General features: G+C 39.4%; 1 protein-coding gene and 1 pseudogene across 2 annotated transcripts in view; both read left to right on the top strand.

Annotated features, from left to right (window-relative positions):
- LOC129526391 (ATP-binding cassette sub-family D member 1-like) overlaps positions 1–13,776 on the top strand; it is a 51,680-nt gene extending 37,904 nt beyond the window's left edge. For both annotated transcript variants that reach the window (XM_063695507.1, XM_063695508.1), the window contains exons 5-7: positions 12,035–12,119; positions 12,269–12,394; positions 12,540–13,776. In XM_063695507.1, coding sequence (XP_063551577.1) covers positions 12,035–12,119; positions 12,269–12,394; positions 12,540–12,786 — 458 coding nt within the window. In that variant the 3' untranslated portion in view covers positions 12,787–13,776. The remainder of the gene's footprint in view (positions 1–12,034; positions 12,120–12,268; positions 12,395–12,539) is intronic.
- A 3,010-nt stretch (positions 13,777–16,786) lies between these two features.
- On the top strand, positions 16,787–17,636 carry LOC129531452 (small ribosomal subunit protein uS2B-like; annotated as a pseudogene).
- Positions 17,637–19,239: the final 1,603 nt, after the last annotated feature.

A 19,239-nucleotide genomic window follows, 5' to 3' on the forward strand; every position in this document is an offset into this window, starting at 1 on the left:
TATCAAAGTACACAAAATTTATATACTGTAAATATCAAAGTACAACAAATATATATTATAAAGTGTACATAAAACATCAAAGAACACCAAATATATAATATACTGTACATAAAATATCACAGTACACCAAATATATATTATATACTGCACATAAAATATCACAGTACAAGAAATGTATATTATATATTGTATATAAAATAACAAACTACACCAAATATATACTATATACTGTGCATAAAATATAAAAGTACACCAAATATATTTTATATACTGTACATAAAATGTGGAAATACGCAAATTATATATTATATACTGTACATAAAATATGAAAGGACACCAAATATATATTATATAATGAAGAAAAAATATCAAACTTCACCCAACATATATTATATACTGTACATAAAGTATCAAATTGAACTAAACATATAGTGTATACTGTACATAAAATTGCAAAGTACACCAAATATATATTATATACTGTACATAAAATATCAAAGCACACCAAATATATGTTATATACTGTAAATAAAATTTCAAAGTACACCAAATATACATTATATAGTGTACATACAATATCACAATACACAAAATATATATTATATACTCTACATAAAATATCAAAGTACACCAAATATATATTATATACTGTACAAAAAATATAAAAGCACACCAAATATATATTATATACTGTACATAAAATATCAAATTACACTAAATACATATTATATACTGTACTTAAAATATAAAAGCACACCAAATTTATATTATATACTGAACATAATCTGTGAAAATACACAAAATATAAATTACTGTACATAAAATATCAAAGCATACCAAATATATATTATATACTTTACATAATACATCAAAGTACAGCAAATATACATTATATACTGTACATAAAATATGACAGTATACCAAGTATATATTATATACTGTATATAAAATATGATAATACACCAAATATATATTATATACTGTACATGAAATATCAAAATGCCCCAAATTTATATTATAAACTGTACATAAAATATCAAAGTACACCAAATATATATTATATACTATACATGAAATATAAAAGTACACTAAATATATATTGTATACTGTACTTAAAATATCAAATTTCAGAAAATATATATTATATAGTGCACATAAAATATCAAATTTCACCAAATATATATTATATACTGTACATAACATATCAAATTTCACCCAATATATGTTATATACTGTACATAAAATATCAAATTTCACCACATATATACTGTATATAAAATATTGAATTTCACCAAATATATATTGTATACTGTATATAAAGTATCAAATTTCATCAAATATGTATTATATGGAATGGAATGGAATGCAATGGAATGGAATGGAATGCAATGGAATGGAATGGAATGGAATAGAATGGAATTGAATCAACCCGAGTAGAATGGAATGGATTGGAATGGAATGGAATGGAATAGAATGGAATTGAATCAACCCGAGTAGATCGACGCGGAACATAGCGGAACGGAACGGAATGGAATGGAATGGAATAGAATGGAATTGAATCAACCCGAGTAGAACGACGCAGAACGTAACGGAACGGAACGGAATGTAATGGAATGTAATAGAATGGAATTGAATCAACCCGAGTGGAATGGAACGGAACGGAACAGAATGGAATCAACCCGAGTAGAACGGAACGGGACGGGATGGGATGGGACGGGACAGGTCGGGACGGGACGGAACGGAACGGAACAGAATGGAATCAACCCGAGTAGAACGGAATGGAATGGAATGGAATGGAATGGAATAGAATGGAATTGAATCAACCCAAGTAGATCGACGCGGAACATAGCGGAATGGAACGGAATGGAATGGAATGGAATAGAATGGAATTGAATCAATCCGAGTAGAACGGAACGGAACGGAACGGAATCATCATCGAATGGACTCAAATGGAATTATCATCGAATGGAATCGAATGGAGGCATCATCGAATGGAATTGAAAGGAATCATCATCGAATAAACTCGAATGGAATCATCATCAAATGGACTTGAATGGAATCATCATTGAATGGAATTGAATGCAATCATCATTGAATGGAATTGAATGGAATCATCATCGAATGGAATCCTCGAATGGAATCAAATGGAATCATCAAATGGAATTGAATGGAATCATCATTGAATGGAATCAAATGGAATTATCATCGAATGGAATCGAATGGAATCATCATCGAATCGAATCCAATGGAATCATCGTCGAATGCACTCGAATGGAATCATCATCAAATGTACTCAAATGAAATCATCATCGAATGGAATCGAATGGAATCATCATCGAATGGAATCGAATGGAATCATCATCGAATGGAATCATCATCGAATGGAATTGAACAGAATCATCATTGAATGGAATCGAATGGAATCATCAAACAGAATTGAATGGAATCATCGAATGAAATCGAATGGAATCATCATCCAACGGAATAGAATGGAATCATTGAATGGAATCGAATGGAATCATCATCGAATGGAATTGAATGGAACCATCCAATGGAATCGAATGGAATAAGCATCGAATGGAATCATCGAATGGAATCAAATGGAATTATTAAATGGTATCAAATGGTGTCATCATTGAATGGAATCATCCAATGGAATCGAATCGAATAATCGAATGGAATCGAATGGAATCATCATCCAATGGAATTGAATGGAATCATCATCGAATGGAACCAAATGGAATCATTGAAGGGAATCGAATGGAATCATCATTACATGGAATCGAATGGAATCATCATCACAAGGAATCGAATGGAATCATCATTAAATGATATTGAAAGGAAACATCGAACAGAATTGAATGGAATAAATCAAATGGAATCGAATGGAATCATCATTGAATGAAATCAATAAGAATCATCGAATGGAATCAAATGCAATAATCATCGAATGGAATCGAACGGAATAATCAAAAGGAATTGAATGGAATAATCATCGAATGGAATCGAACGAAATCCTAGAATGGAATCGAATGGAATCATCGAACAGAATCAAATGGAAACATCAACGAATGGAATCGAATGGAATCGAATGGAATCATGGAATGGAATCGAATGGAATCATCATCACATGGAATCAAATGGAATGATCGAATGGAATCGAATGGAATAATCATCTAATGGAATCGAATGGAGTCATCATCGAATGGAATCAAATGGAATCATCGAATGGAATTGAATGGAATCATCATCGAATGGAATCGAATGGAATCATCATCAAATGGAATCGAATGGAATCATCAAAAGGAATCGAATGGAATAATCATCAAATGGAATCCAATGAAATCCTCTAATGGAAGGGAATGCAATCATCGAATGGAATTGAATGGAATCATCATCGAATTGAATCAAATGGAATCATAGAATGGAATCGAATGGAATCATCATCAAATGGAATCAGATGGAATCATCGAATGGAATCGAATGGAATCATCAAATGGAACTGAATGGAATCATCATGGAATGGAATCAAATGCAATCGTCCAATGGAATCGAATGGAATAATCATTGAATGGAAACATCTAATGGAATCGAGTGGAATCATCAAATGGAATCGAATGGTGTCATCATCGAATGGAATCATACAATGGAAACGAATGGAATCAAAGAATGGAATCGAATGGAATCACTGAATGGATTTGAATGGAATCATCATCAGATGGATTCGAATGGAGTCATCTGATAGAATGGAATGGAATCATCATATAATGGAATCCAAGGCAATCACGGAATGGAATCGAATGGAATCATTATCTCATGGAATCGAGTCGTATCATCATCACATGGAATCGAATGAAATCATCATCAAATGGTATCGAAAGGAAACATTGAATGGAATTGAACGGAATAAATCAAATGGAATCAAATGGAATCATCATCGAATGGAATTGAATGGAATCATCGAATGGAATCATCAACGAATGAAATAGAAAAGAATCATCGAATGGAAACAAATGCAATCATCATCGAATTTAATCAAAAAGAATCATCATCAAATGAAATTGAACAGAATCATTGAAAGGAATCAAATGGAATAACCATTGAATGGAATCAAATGGAATCCTCAAATGGAATCGAAGGGAACCATCAAATGGAATCGAATGAAATCATCATTGAATGGAATCGAATGGAATCATGGAATGGAATCGAATGGAAACATCATCGCATGGAAGCAAATGGAATCATCAAATGCAATCGAATGGAATAGACATTGAATGGAATTATTGAATGGAATCGAATGGAATCATCAAATGGAATCGAATGGTGTCATCATCGAATGGAATCATCCAATGGAATCGAATGGAATCATCCAATGGAATCGAATGGAATCATTGAATGGAATCAAATGGAATCATCATCACATGGAATCGAATGGAGTCATCCAATGGAATCGAATGGAATCATCATTGAATGGAATCGAATGGAATCATGCAATGGAATCGAATGGAATCATGCAATGGAATCGAATGGAATCATCATCACATGGAATCGAATGGATTCATCGAATGGAATCGAATGGAATCATCACATGGAATCAAATGGAATCATCATCAAATGGAATCATCATCAAATGGATTTGAATGGAATCATCATTGAATGGAATCAAATGGAATCATTGAATGGAATCAAACGGAATCATTAAAAGGAATCGAATGGAATCATCATCGAATGGAATCGAATGGAATCAACGAATGGAATTGAATGGAATCATCATCGAATGGATTCAAATGGAATCATCCAATGGAATCGAATGGAATAATCATCAAATGGCATCATCGAATGGAATCATATGGAAGCATCGAATGGAATAGAATGGAATGGTGTCATCATCGAATGTAATCATCCAATGGAATCGAATGGAATCATTGAATGGAATCGAATGGAATCGAATGGAATCATCATCGTTTGGAATCGAATGGAGTCATTCAATGGAATCTAATGGAATCATCATTGAATGGAATCGAATGGAATCGAATGGAATCATCGAAAGGAATCGAATGCAATAATCATTCAATGGAATCAAAAGGAATCCTCAAATGCAATAGAATGGAATCATCAAATGGAATCAAATGGAATCATCATCAAATGGAATCATGGAATGGAATCGAATGGAAACATCATCACATGGAAGCAAATGGAATCATCAAATGCAATTGAATGGAATAAACATCAAATGGAATTATTGAATGGAATCATTGAATGGAATCGAAAGGTGTCATCATTGAATGGCATCATCCAATGGAATCGAATGGAATCCTTGAATGGAATCGAATGGAATAATAGAATGGAATTGAATGGGATCATTGAATGGAATCGAATGGAATCATCATCAAATGGAATCGAATGGAGTCATCCAATGGAATCGAATGAAATCATGATCGAATGGAATCAAATGGAATCATCAGATGGAAACGAATGAAATCATCATGAAATGGAATCGAATGGAATCATCAAATGGAATCGAATGGAATCATCATCAAATGGAATTGAATGGAATCATGAACAAATGGAATCATTATCAAATTGAATCAAATGGAATCATCATCGAATGGAATCGAATGGAGTCATTGAATAGAATCAAATGGAATCATCAAAAGCAATTGAATGGAATCATAATCGAATGGAATCAACGAATGGAATTGAATGGAATCATCATTGAATGGATACGAATGGTATCATCCAATGGAATCGAATTTAATAATCATCAAATGGAATCATCGAACGGAATCATATGGAATCATTGAACAGAATCGAATGGTGTCATCATCGAATGGAATCATCGAATGGAATCAAATGGAGTCATCCAATGGAATCGAATTGAGTCATCATCACATGGAATCTAATGGAATCATCGAATGGAATCGAATGGAATCATCATCGCATAGAATCGAAAGGAATCATCATCACATGGAATCAAATGGAATCATCATCGAATGGTATCAAAAGGAATCATTGAATGGAATCAAATGGAATAAATCGAATGGAATCGAATGGAATCATATTCGAATGGAATCGAATGGAATCATCGAATGGAATCAAATGCAATCATCATCAAATGGAATCATTGAATGGAATCAAATGCAATCATCATCGAATGGAATCGAATGGAATCATCGAAATGAATCAAATGGAATTATTGAATGGAATTGAATGGAATCATCTTTGAATGGAATCGAAAGGAATCATGGAATGGAATCGAATGGAAACATCATCACATGGAAGCAAATGTAATCATCGAATGGAATCGAATGGAATAATCATCAAATGGAATCATCGAATGGAATAGAATGGAATCACCGAATGGAATCAAATGGTGTCATCATCAAATGGAATCATCCCATGTAATCGAATGGAATCATCAAATGGAATCGAATGGAATCATAAAATGGAATCAAATGGAATCAACGAATGGAATCGAATGGAATCATCATCGAATGGAATCTAATGGAGACATCCAACGGTATCAAATGGAATCATCATCGAATGGAATCGAATGGAATCATCAAATGGAATCGAATGGAATAATCATCGAATGGAATCAAATGGAATCGAATAGAATCGTCATTGAATTGAATCAAATGGAATCATCATAGAATGGAATCATCATCCAATGGAATCAAATGGAATCATTGAATGGAATCGAATGGAATCATCAAATGGAATCAAATGTAATCATCGCATGAACTCGAATGGAATCATCATAGAATGGAATTGAATGGAATCATCGACTGGAATCGAATGGAATCATCCAATGGAATCGAAAGGGATAATCATCGAATGGAATCATCGAATGGAATCAAATGGAATCATCGAACGGAATCGAATGGTGTCATCATCGAGTGGAATAATCCAATGGAATCCAAAGGAATCATCGAATGGAATCGAATGGAATCACCATCCAATGGAATCGAATGGAATCATGGAATTGAATCGAATGGAATCATCATTGCATGGAATCCAATGGAATCATCATCACATGGAATCACATGGAATCATCATCACATGGAATCGCATGGAATCATCATCGAATGGTATCGAAAGGAAACATCGAATGGAATCAAATGGAACATCGAATGGAATCGAATGGAATCATCATCGAATGGAATTGAACGGAATCATCGAAAGGAATTGAATGGAATAATCATTGAACGGAATTGAATGAAATCTTAGAATGAAATCGAATGGAATCATCGACTGGAATCAAATGGAATCATCATCGAATGGAATCGAATGGAATCATGGAATGGAATCGAATGGAATCATCATCACATGGCATCAAATGGAATCATCGAATGGAATCAAACGGAATAATCATTGAATGGAATCGAAATGAATCATCGAATGGAATCGAATGGAATCATCAAATGGAATCGAATGGAATCATCATCTAATGGAATCGAATGCAATCATCGAATGGAATCAAATGGAATCATCATCGAATGGAATCGAATGCAATCATCATCGAATGGAATGGAATGGAATCATCGAATGGACTCGAATAGAATCATCATCAAATGGAATCGAGTGGAATAATCGAATGGACTCGAGTGTCTGTTCAGACAGGTCTGGGGGATATCTAAAGGACTCATGAAAGGCTGTTTTTTTCTGTGTTGCTAGAATAAAGAACAGATAAGGAATGCACATTTTTAAGAAACTCTGCAAGGAGACCTAACAAACCACGGATGCTTAGGGCAAAAATTAGAATTTACACATATAGTAGATCACCTTCAGCACAGGAAGAAAAGTTGGAGAAGAGTATTTGGAAAACTAAGACATTCAAAATCATTCACGTACATGGGAGAGTCTAGAAAGTCACATGTATGCATAGGTTAAGCCACATGCTGACAAATGTCATAAGAAGACCCTACACTTTTACCTTGGCTGATCCCTCCCCTCACTGCAAGCTCTGTGCAAGAGTGAACTTGAACTTCACTCAGTGCAAGAGTGAACACACACTTTGTCCCGGCTTTAAAGAACCCAGCACAAAGCCAGTCTGCATGGCCTAGAGACATATTTTGCTGGATAATGATTACTTGTTTTTCTCTGTTTTTGTTGTATTTGCCTGTTTGCTTAGTTCCTGACATACAAGAAAATCACTGTCAAAACATTAGCTTAACATTTGTTAAGGAAACAAAAAGACTTCGGTGACCACACCCTATAAAGCAAACAATTTTGTAAATCACTTTGGAAAATTTCACTATAAAAAATCCTTAACGATATAATAAGTAAAGAAAATTTAAAACCACAAAACCTTACTGTGTTTGTAGGGGGGGTTCTGATTTACAGAGTAACCACATAGTAATTATAATTATTATAATGTCCAGTTTTCAAAAAAAGTTACAAGGCACACAAAGAATGGGAAAGTATGGCTCATTCAAAGGAACAAAACAAATTGACAGAGAATATCTCTAAGGAAACCCAGACATCAAACTTACTAGACAAAGACTTTAAAACAACTCTCTTCATTATACTCAAATGTCAAAAGGAAAACATAAACAAAGAAATCAAGGAATCAGAAAAAATATTAAAAAGCAGGAATATCAACAAAGAGATAACAGAAATTCTGGAGCGGAAAACTACAACGACAAAAATTTAAAAATCAGAGGGATTTAAGAGTATATTTGCACACACAGAAGAAGACATGAGCTTGAAGATAAGAAAATGGAAAATATTGACTCTGAGAAACAGATAAAAAATGAGCAAAGACTAATGAATCTGTGGGACATCATCAAATAGACCAACATTCATATTCTAAAAGGATAAATTATGTTGTTGAAAACTTTAGCATTCTTTCTTTTCACCTTTCTTTCTTCCTCCCTCCCCCTTCTCCTCCTTTTTACTTTTCTTCCTCTTCCTTTCTCTTCTTCTGTCTCTACTTCATTATCCCTTTTGCTCTGTTTCTCTTTCTCCCTTTCTCTTTTCTTTCAATTATCTCAATTCCTAAGAGATGTTTAAATACCCTTACCATGTGAGTTGATATGGTTATTTCTCCCTTTAGTTCTCTTTTGAGATTTATAGTCACTCTAAGTAAAGCGATAACCCAAAAATAAGCCTCACAAACAGACTTCCATACCATTCTTAATTTGGTCCTGTAATTCTTCATTGCTGTATTAACTTTCTGATGCTTTTAAGGATGTTTTATAACAAATTGTTTAGTTTTATCCAATGGAATGTTTATTCTGAATTATCTAATTCATATTGTAAGTATAGAGGGAGTTTAATATAAAATTATTAAACTGACATTTGTGAAAGAATGTATTTGTGCATTTAACAAATATGTTAATCTTCAGACAGTTATTGGGCAGCTGAGCATACAGCAATAAAAATAACATAATTTTTTATGTGTACGATATTTATGGAATACGTTACTGGAACAAATAAATAACTTAGTTAATAACATGACAAAGAACAGAAATTGTATACACTATAGAGCATAGTAATGGAATAATGAATGATTAAAGTTATTAATATTAGGTAGAAAATGAAGGGTATTTTTGAGAGCAGAACTCAAGGAAGCAAGCAATTCGCCTTATGAGGAAACAGTTACCTGTGGATAAAGGAGAAACTGAAAAATTTACAAGTCAAGACTTTTTGAGCAAAAACAAAAATATGACTATTAGTCACCAATTCAGTGCAGTGAAAAGAAAGTTGAAGAGATATCTTGGAAGTAAACCATGGTGTGGAAGAGCATGTAGGGTTTTGATAATCATGGGATGATTCTGAATTAATTTTAAATGCGATAGGAATATATGAGATAATTTCACCAGAGAATAACATGATTGTGTTTGCATTTCAAAGGGGTGTATCTGGTGCACTGTGTAGAATAAACAGGTTATGTGAGCAAATAAATTGGAAGGTTACTGTTATCCAGAGAAAAAAGGTAGTGACTTTGGTGAGAATGCTGTCAGGATGTGGTAGTAGTGGTGAGAAGTTGTTAGGCCATGGATGTATTTCATAGGACTGGCCAAGAGAACTGCAGCTAAATTGGAGTGTAGGGAGTGAAATGGAGAACTCAAAGATGACTCTCAGCACTGGAAGGTGACAGCTGTCACTGAAGCATGCTGATGCCTCTTATTAAGAGAGTTACTTGGGAATGGTAAGCTCAAAACTTCTCACTTTCAAATGTATGAAAAATATTGTTTTCAGAATGAATGACTTTGGGATCAGAAAGCCACCGTTCTAATGGATGGTTCCACGACTACACGGGCTCACACTCCCAAGAGCAAAAGTAAATCATCACAAACGTGCTTCCTGATAATTCTAGAGAAGGGAGAATTACTGTAACATCTTTCTGATTTTAGGAGAGGCAGCAGTTCCCTTTTTAGCCTAAACGCTATTTATTTTAAAGCTCAGCCAAGAGACTCCATTATAATTTTCAAATGTGTGTAACTTAAATTCTCATATGAAATACCACTATGTTTAAATTAGTCAAAACATTTTCCCCATCTACAACTCTAGTCATTGCAATCATTTTCACAAAAGTGACTGCAGCTCACAGACCCTAAAAGGAGAAAATCCAGGGTAGGTTATCTGATCTAGTTAGTTTGGAAGACAGGATCTAGAGATTATTTAATATGAAATAGGTCACCTGAAATGAAGTGTTTACTGAAAACAGCTTGGATCAGCCCTGTTTTCTACCACTGAACCATGCATTTGCTTTAAAAAACACAACAACTCTGGGGAATATCGGCTGCTTCCAACTGTGTTGAAGGTGTTAAAGAAAAGAGCATAAAATTAAAAATGATCATCTGAGGCCTTTATAGTCTCTGCTCAAGAGACTAGAGTCTTCCATTCTTAACGAAACACCCAAATATCTTAATAATTGGGCAAAATCTAAATATCAGAGTGATAATTTTATCTTGAAGATTGTTAAATTATAATGGTGATTCACTACCTTGCCACGTCTCTGAGTCAAAAATTAGATCTTTGTTTAGGAATCAATGGTAGTCTGCAAATTGGAAATAGGAAGATTTTAGAAGACTCAAACACTGACTTTCTTGTGTGCAAAAAAAAGAAGGGAAGGGGCAAAAGGTATGTGCCTTCTATCTTTTAAGGAAGGTTCCAGAAGCTGCCATATTGAATACTTACAGTTATATCTCATTGGCCACAACTTAGTCTCATGCTCACACCTGACCACAAGGCCACCTGGGAAGCATAATCTCTACTCTGGGTGGCCATATACCCTGTTGCCACTTCTAGCCCTGGGCCGCTGGGGAAGGCAGCATGGGCGAGAAGACAGGAGGGGCCACTTCTGCCACAGCGCCCTGGCCTAATGGAGCAGCCGGCTCACCTGCTCGTTCAAGCAGCCCACTCGAGCCTTGCCAAAGTGCTGGCACGGGGCAGTGACAGGAGGCCCAACCCCTGTGGGTGACAAGCCCCCGGTCTGGGGAGAGCACCCAGGCTGCTCTGGAGCTCTGTGCCAAGGAACTGTATGGGTGTCCGGGGGCTGCCATAAACCGCAGGGGTGGATCATCTCCTGGATCCAGCAGTCCGAGATCCTGGTACCAGCAGGGTGGGTTCCTTCTGGGTGCCATGACAGAAGGATGTGTTCCAGGCCTCTGTCCTCGGCTCGCAGATGGTCCACTTCTCCTTGTATATCTTCACCTCGTGTTCCCCTGTGCACGTCCTCTGCTCGCACACCCCCTTTTTATGAGGACACAGTCATATTGAATTAGGGTCCGCTCTGATGACCTCATCTTAGTGTGATCACCTCTGCGAAGGCCGTGTCTCCAAATAAGGTCACACTGAAGTTTTGGGGCTTGGATTTCACCATATCTCTTGCGGGGGAAGGCACGATTCCAGTCCCCACTCCTCCATGATTAATGCCTGTCAGACAGACAAGGACGCAGAGGCACAGGGGTCCTGTCGTCACAGCTAGCTCATTCCCGCAGCTCCCCCAGCTCCCCCAGCTCCCCAGCTGGCCCCCGGGTCTGGGTGCTGGGGGAACTGAGCCAAGACCATTGCCCCCACCTAGGTTGGGAGGCTATGTGTGACTGGAAGGATGTCCTGCCGGGTGGCGAGAAGCAGAGAATCGGCATGGCCCGCATGTTCTACCACAGGTGAGCACTCCAGGCCAGCAGGCTCCCTGGGGTCCCCTGGAAGGAGAAGTAGCAGCTGTGGGGAGGCCTGGGCTCAGTGGAGCCTGAGCCGGGCTGGGGTGTTGGGCCCTGGAGGGTGCACAGACTCTCCTCTCGGCCCGGACCCCCAGGCCCAAGTACGCCCTCCTGGATGAATGCACCAGTGCTGTGAGCATCGACGTGGAAGGCAAGATCTTCCAGGCGGCCAAGGACACAGGCATTGCCCTGCTCTCCATCACCAACTGGCCCTCCCTGTGGTAGGTGCCCTGTCTCCCTGCCTGGGGCCAGTGGGAGTGGCTGCCTGAGGGGAGGAGGTGCCCTGTTGGGCCAGGCGGCAGCAGCAGGCGGCTGTCATTAGCAGCCCTCGTGCTGTGCCCCTGACCCTGTCCCTCTCCTGGCCAGGGAGTACCACACACACTTGCTACAGTTCGATGGGGAGGGCGGCTGGAAGTTCGAGAAGCTGGACTCGGCTGCCCGCCTGAGCTTGACAGAGGAGAAGCAGCGGCTGGAGCAGCAGCTGGCGGGCATTCCCAAGATGCAGCGGCACCTCCAGGAGCTCTGCCAAATCCTGGGCGAGGCCGTGGCCCCAGCGCACGTACCGGCACCTAGCCCGCAAGGCCCTGGTGGCCTCCAGGGTGCCTCCACCTGACGCCACCGTCCCCAGCCCCTGCCCCGCCCCCAAGCTCGAATCACATGAAGGAGACAGCAGCACCCACCTGCGCACACACCCCTCCCCTGCATGCCTGGCCCCTCGTCCTAGAAGACCCTTCCCGACCTCGGGAAAGTAGATGTGGAGGGTGGCGCCCTGCGTAACCCTCGCCCTGTCCCTCCCACTCCCTGGGGGGGCTGTTCCACAGTGACTGGGCTCTGTCCAGGGCAGTGAGTCCTCTACTTTGCTCCATGGAGGAAGCTGGGGTACAAGGGGCCCAGTGCTGGCCACACAGCAGCGCAGCCGAGCCCCAGGAGCCCCTCAGGCCACAGCCCCTGGCGCTGCAGGTGGCCTCCCTCCTCGTCAGTCTCTCAAAGACCCCACGGTCCATCCCCTAAGGGTGGCCAGCCAAGGCTCCCATCCCATGCGATGCCATAAAAGCCGCCCAGTGGTACCCATGGTCACACAGAGCGCCTCACCTGCATCCTCTCCCCCACAAGAGCCCCGAAGATCCCACGGGAGAGGGACGCACAGCACTGCCTGCGGAGCGAGAATGTAGTCCCCGCCCCCTCAGCCCCTCACCTTCTCTTTCTACAGCCTAATTTATTGGATTCCCTATTCGTAGCCATCTCTGTGGCCAATGTGACTACCCTGCCAGCAGCGGGGGCAGCCCAGCCTCTGAGTCCCCTGGGGCCCCTGCTCCCACCGGTGCCAAACCCAGCCCCTGTGGCTGTCACCCCGCCAGCCTACACTACCAGCCGCCACCTGGCCACACGGGCCTCTGCTTGCTAGCCGGGAGTGCGGACACCATGTTCCCAGCTCAGTCCCAAACGGGTCACCAGGGGGAGCTGTCTGCAGAGCCAGCGCCTGCCCGAGAGAGACCCCACCGCCACTGTGTGCCTTTCCCGGGCCCTCAGCCCTCAGGCCGGGCGCCATCCCGAGTCCCCCCAGTAAAAGCCTCCATTGGCAAATGAAGTCCTTCCTCCCTGCCTCAGAGTCTGGTGGTGTCTGCTGCGGGTCTTGGGGAGAGATGGAGGAGAGGGAGTGGGTTGCCTGTGGGGGAAAGAGTGAGTTTGGGAAACGAGTGAGCCTGACCCCCAAGCCCCTCTGTGGGGGAAAGTCATCAGAAGACATGGTCCAACATGCCCTCCACCGAGCCTCACGCCAATGCTCTTAGGATTCCTGTGACGGTGGTGGGGCAGAACCTGCAACAACATTGCACAGAAATACTGGCTGAGCCCAAATAGGACTAGGGGAGGGGATCATGCTGGTCCCTGTGGGAGGAGCACGAAGGCAAGAGAAGGGATGTCTAAGCTGCCACACAGCGTGCTGCTGGCCCTTCTAGGGAGAGGAGGCCACTTGTGCAGGGGCCTGGGGGGAACTGGGAGCACAGTGCAGGGTGTTCATGCTGCATGCAGGGGAAGGGAGGGCTGTGGCTGGCGGGCCTTGGAGGCCACACTACAGAGACAGGACTTAGCCCAGAGGCCACCGAGGAGCTTTCAGCAACAGGGAAGCAGTGTCGAGTACTGCAGGCCATGTGGCTGCATGTGAGGGTGGCTGGTGGGAATAGGGTGCGGCAGCCCATCTTTGCAACATACATATTGCAATATACATATATACAACGTATACACATATGTATACATGTATGTATTGCAATATACACATATATTACTATATATAATATAAATATATTATATATATAACATATATATAATATAAATATATATATAAATTATATATAATATATATTATATATTATATATATGTTTTAAAAACTATGTATATATGAATGTATTAGTCAGAGTTCTCCAGAGCGAAAGAATAGGATATATATTCTCAGGGAGTTTATTAAGTAGTATTAACTCAGACGATCACAGCGTCCCACAGTAGGCTGTCTACAAGCTGAGGAGCAAGGAAACCAGTCCGAATCCCAAAGCTGAAGAACTTGGAGTCCGATTTTCAGCATGGGAGACAGATGTAGAATGGGAGGCTAAGCCAGTCTAGCCTTTTCACGTTTTTCTGCCTGCTTTATATTCTGGCCACACTGGCAGCTGATTAGATTGTGCCCACCCACATTGAGGGTGGGTCTGCCTTTCCCAGCCCACTGACTCAAATGTTAATCTCTTTGGCAACACCCTTACAGACACACCCAGGATCAATACTTTGCATCCTTCAATCCAATCAGGTTGACACTCACTGTTAAACATCCCAATGAATATATATTGCAAGAAGAAATATATGTGTATTTTTTCTTACTATATTACCATATGCCAACTATAAGAAAATAGTGTGGAAGAAGAGAAGAAAAACCTTAATACACACATAAGTAAAGCCAGAAACATCCTTGTAGAATTAGGATATATATCTCTATGTTTTAATCTTGCTGTTTTTTGTTTTCCCACGGCCATGTTTCTAAATATGCCTTAACTAGGTATAGTACAGACTTGGCAAAAACTCTTTCCAGTCAAGGTGCATACATAGGTAGAATTTTCTGTTTCAAGAATGATTGATAAACAGATGGTGTATCCGTCAAGATTCTCCAGAGAAAAATAAACAATAAAAAATGTGTAGACAGATGGATGAATGGATGAATGGATGGAGAAAGAGACAGAGAGAGAGAGAAATAGATTTATTTTAAGAAATTGGCTTATGTGATTGTGGAGGCTAGTAAGTCCAAAATCTGCAGGATAGACCAGCAAGCTGGAGACCCAGGAAAGAATGAATGTTGCAGCTCAAGTCTAAGGCAGTCTGCTGCCAGATTCCCTCTTCCTCAGGAGAGAAAGATGTTAGGAGAGGTCAGTCTTTCCATCCCCCCACCATTAAGGGCTTCACCTGATGAAATGAGGCCCACCTACATTATGGAGGTTAATCTGCTTCACTCAAAGTCTACTAATTTACATGTTAATATCATCTTAAAAATTCCTTCACAGCAGAATTCAAAATAGTGTTTGACCAAATATCTGGACCTTAACATGTAAAATTAATAATTACAGAGGGACAGATTATGGAAGACAAAGAACAAATTTTTTTTTTACCAGGTAAAGAATTAGATTCACTAATTTTAGGTAAACTGAAATTATCCTAAATTACTTTTAATTCAAACCAAAAGACAAGGAGAGATAATGTAGAATTGTCTTGCAAACAGTGTCAAAATCATGCAAAACTGAGGAGACTCAAGGAATTAAAAAAATTTTAAAAAAACATACTAGGCAAGAATTAGCAGTTTACTTTCTGGACTATGAGCCTAAACTTTCTTTCTTATCTATATAAATATTACCTAAATCTCCATTTTTCTCTGCCTTAGCATTCTTAGACATAGTGTCACTGTCACATAGAACAAAACACTTTAAGTTTTCCTGCAGATAACATGAATCTCAAATACCAGCAGAGTATCATCTTTATTGTGATGTGTTACAAAGAAAAATATAAACTTTGTATCCTCAGTGGGATTTTCTTTCTGAAAAACGCTGAAAGTCTATTATAAAGTGTGTCACAAAAATCTCTCCCTCAGCCCTAGATTAGTCCATAACTACCTAGTGATCCAATGTGAAGTATGGTGTTATTACAGAAAACTCACATCCTCTTGCAAAAGAAGAAATCTCAGTAAGACCTAAAGAAATAATAGGGGTCTTATTTCACATTTGTTCTTTTCTAGAAGAAGATGAGAGCCATCTTAGACTCATGCAGGTTCTCAAATATAAACCAATCTCTCAAAGAATTCCCAACACTTCTGAGTGCAATATAACTTACATGTGTCTCACACACACATTTCAATATTATATATTTTTAGGACCTCTCCATAAAAGAACTCATCCTGATGCCTTTTTACCATGTTAATATTCAATATTGTTACTCAGAAGTATTTGGTTTTATAGTAAAGTCTTGTCTGATTAATAAGGTAATTATTTTATATACTTAAAAAATACTCTGACTTCTTTACTATCTTTAAAGGTCGGATAAAAATGCTGGAAATTTGAAAACGTGGGTGGATATAATAAAGCAGGTTTAGGTTTCTGCACTATCCAGACAGGAGTCCACATGTGTTGCTCTGGGTTCCCATGGTAACTTAAATGGAAACTTTCACAATGTCGGGAGTCCTTGATGTCCTGCAAATGAAGGAGGAAGATGCTCTCTAGTTCCTAGTAGCTGGAACCTGCTAGGTGGCACCAACCCTTCCAAATGGAACAGTACACCTATAAAAGGAAAACTGATGGCATCTACATCCTAAATCTGAAGAGGACCTGGGAGAAGCTTCTGCTGACAGCTTATGCCATTGTTGCCCTTGAAAACTCTGCTGATGTCAATGTCAGGTCATCCAGGAATCCTGGCCAGTGGGCTGTGCTGAAGTTCGCTGCTGCCACTGGAGCTACTCCTATTGCTGGTCACTTCACTACTGAAGTCCTCACTAACCAGATCCAGGCAGCCTTCTGGAAGTCACGGCTTCTGGTTACTGATCTCAGGGCTGACCATCAGCCTCTCATGGAAGCATCTTGTGTTAAGCTGACTATCATTACTCTATGAAGCACATATTCTTCTCTGTGCTGTGTGGACATTTTCATCCCACGCAGCAAAAATGTAGCTCACTCAGTGGGTTTGATGTGGTGGATGCTGATATGAGTTGGCTGTGTCCCCACCCAAATCTCATGTTGAATTGTACTTCCCATAATCCACACATGTCATGGGAGGAACCCAGTGGGAGATAATTGAATTGGGGGGAGGTTTCCCATGTCCTGTTCTCCTGATAGTGAGTGGTGCTTTTTCCCCTTTTGCTTGGCACTTCTCCTTGCCGCTGCCATGTGAATAAGGATGTGCTTCCTTCACCTTCTGCCATGATTGTAAGTTTCCTGAGGCCTCCCCAGTCATGCCAAACAGTTAGTTAATTAAACCTCTTTTTTTATGAATTACCCAGTCTTGTGCATGTCTTTATTAGCACTGTGAGGAGCAGAGTTGCTTGAACATCTATGATAACTTGCCACAGCTCTAGTTAAGGGCAAATTCAGAATTCAAAGCCAGGAGGAGTCCAAGGCCAAAGGCCACTTTCATGACCATTATAATTCTCCACTCCCAGGCAGTATGGACAGATATAGAAATTATCCATTGAAAGTTTATGGAGTCAGAGAAATTTCATGAATTTTACAGTTTTTTTTTATTTAGTAACTAGCAGTATTTTGTTAAGATTAATAATTTGGGCTCCAGAGCCAACTTTACTGGGTTCAAATACACTTATTAAAAATAAATGAGGTTATACATTACTGAGTGGTAATGTAAATTGACAAAACTTTCCTGAGTAAAATGTGGTAAAATGCATCAAAAGCTTTAAACATGTTAAAAACATTGTCCCAGGAATTTTACTTATAGTTTCATTTAAAGAAAATTTCTATAATGTACACAATAATTAATTACAAATGCATTTAATTTCATTGTTGTTTTGAAACAACCTAAGTGTACAACAATAGGGGATTGATTAAATGAGTAATAGGAACTTCATATATCACAGGGGAATGCCTCCTTCCTCACCTTTGTTTTGTGGCATCCTCCGCAGTCTGCCTGGCTTCCTTTTCCACCACTTCCTCATCCCCAGAGCAGAGGACCACCAGCTTTACAGTGGTTGGTGTGTTACAGGTATTGGGTAGACATGATCAAAATTTCTCTGCTTGGAGAAGTTGCTTCTTTTCTTCTTTCCTCTAGCCAGGGCCAGTGCAGGGCAGGGATTTCCTGCTCCCTGGCTTTAAGCTTTCCCTGAAGTGGGTTCTTCTCACAGCTCAACAAACTTCCAAGGGATGCAGTGAGCAAGCCAATTTTTTCTCTCATTGTAAGCTGTGCCTGCCAATTGTGCCTTAATTAGGAATAGGGTGATATTCTGGTTCTCCACTTGCTGTCTATTTTTCAATTGAATTGGGTAGAAAAGACAGGTGCTACTTACTGAGTGCTCTCAAAGACCCTCAAAAACACTGAGGAGAATATTATAGCCATTAAAACTGACATATGAAAAATAACATACTTATGGTTGGAAAAGGTCATGACATTTTAAAGCAGAAAAGCAGGTTACACAAAAATGTGTAATACACCGTTAAGAAAACTGGGGGGATAGCAATACATTGTGTTTATTTTTCTCTTGCTTATTCTGCATTCTCTAAATTTTTCTACAAATATTTGTGTTGTTAAAAATAAGAATAAAAACCTATATTTAACAAAACAATACAATAAAGGAGGAGAGTTTATTTAACTTTATGAGTCTCAGTTTTCTCCTCCCCTAAAATCCAAAATAACCCTCTTTGGGTTTTTGCAAAGACTTCATTGACTGATCTATGAAAAAGGGCTTGCAATTGTGTGCGTCATAGGTAGTGATCTGTTTTAAACTTTCAGTCTCATAACTATAATTTTGATACCTTCCCAACTTGCCCTAGTTATAGTGTAAAAACTATAGATTCCCTTTCATTAATTTTAGTAGTC

The sequence above is a fragment of the Gorilla gorilla genome, chromosome 12 (genome assembly GCF_029281585.2).
Source record: "Gorilla gorilla gorilla isolate KB3781 chromosome 12, NHGRI_mGorGor1-v2.1_pri, whole genome shotgun sequence".
Classification (NCBI taxonomy): domain Eukaryota; kingdom Metazoa; phylum Chordata; class Mammalia; order Primates; family Hominidae; genus Gorilla; species Gorilla gorilla.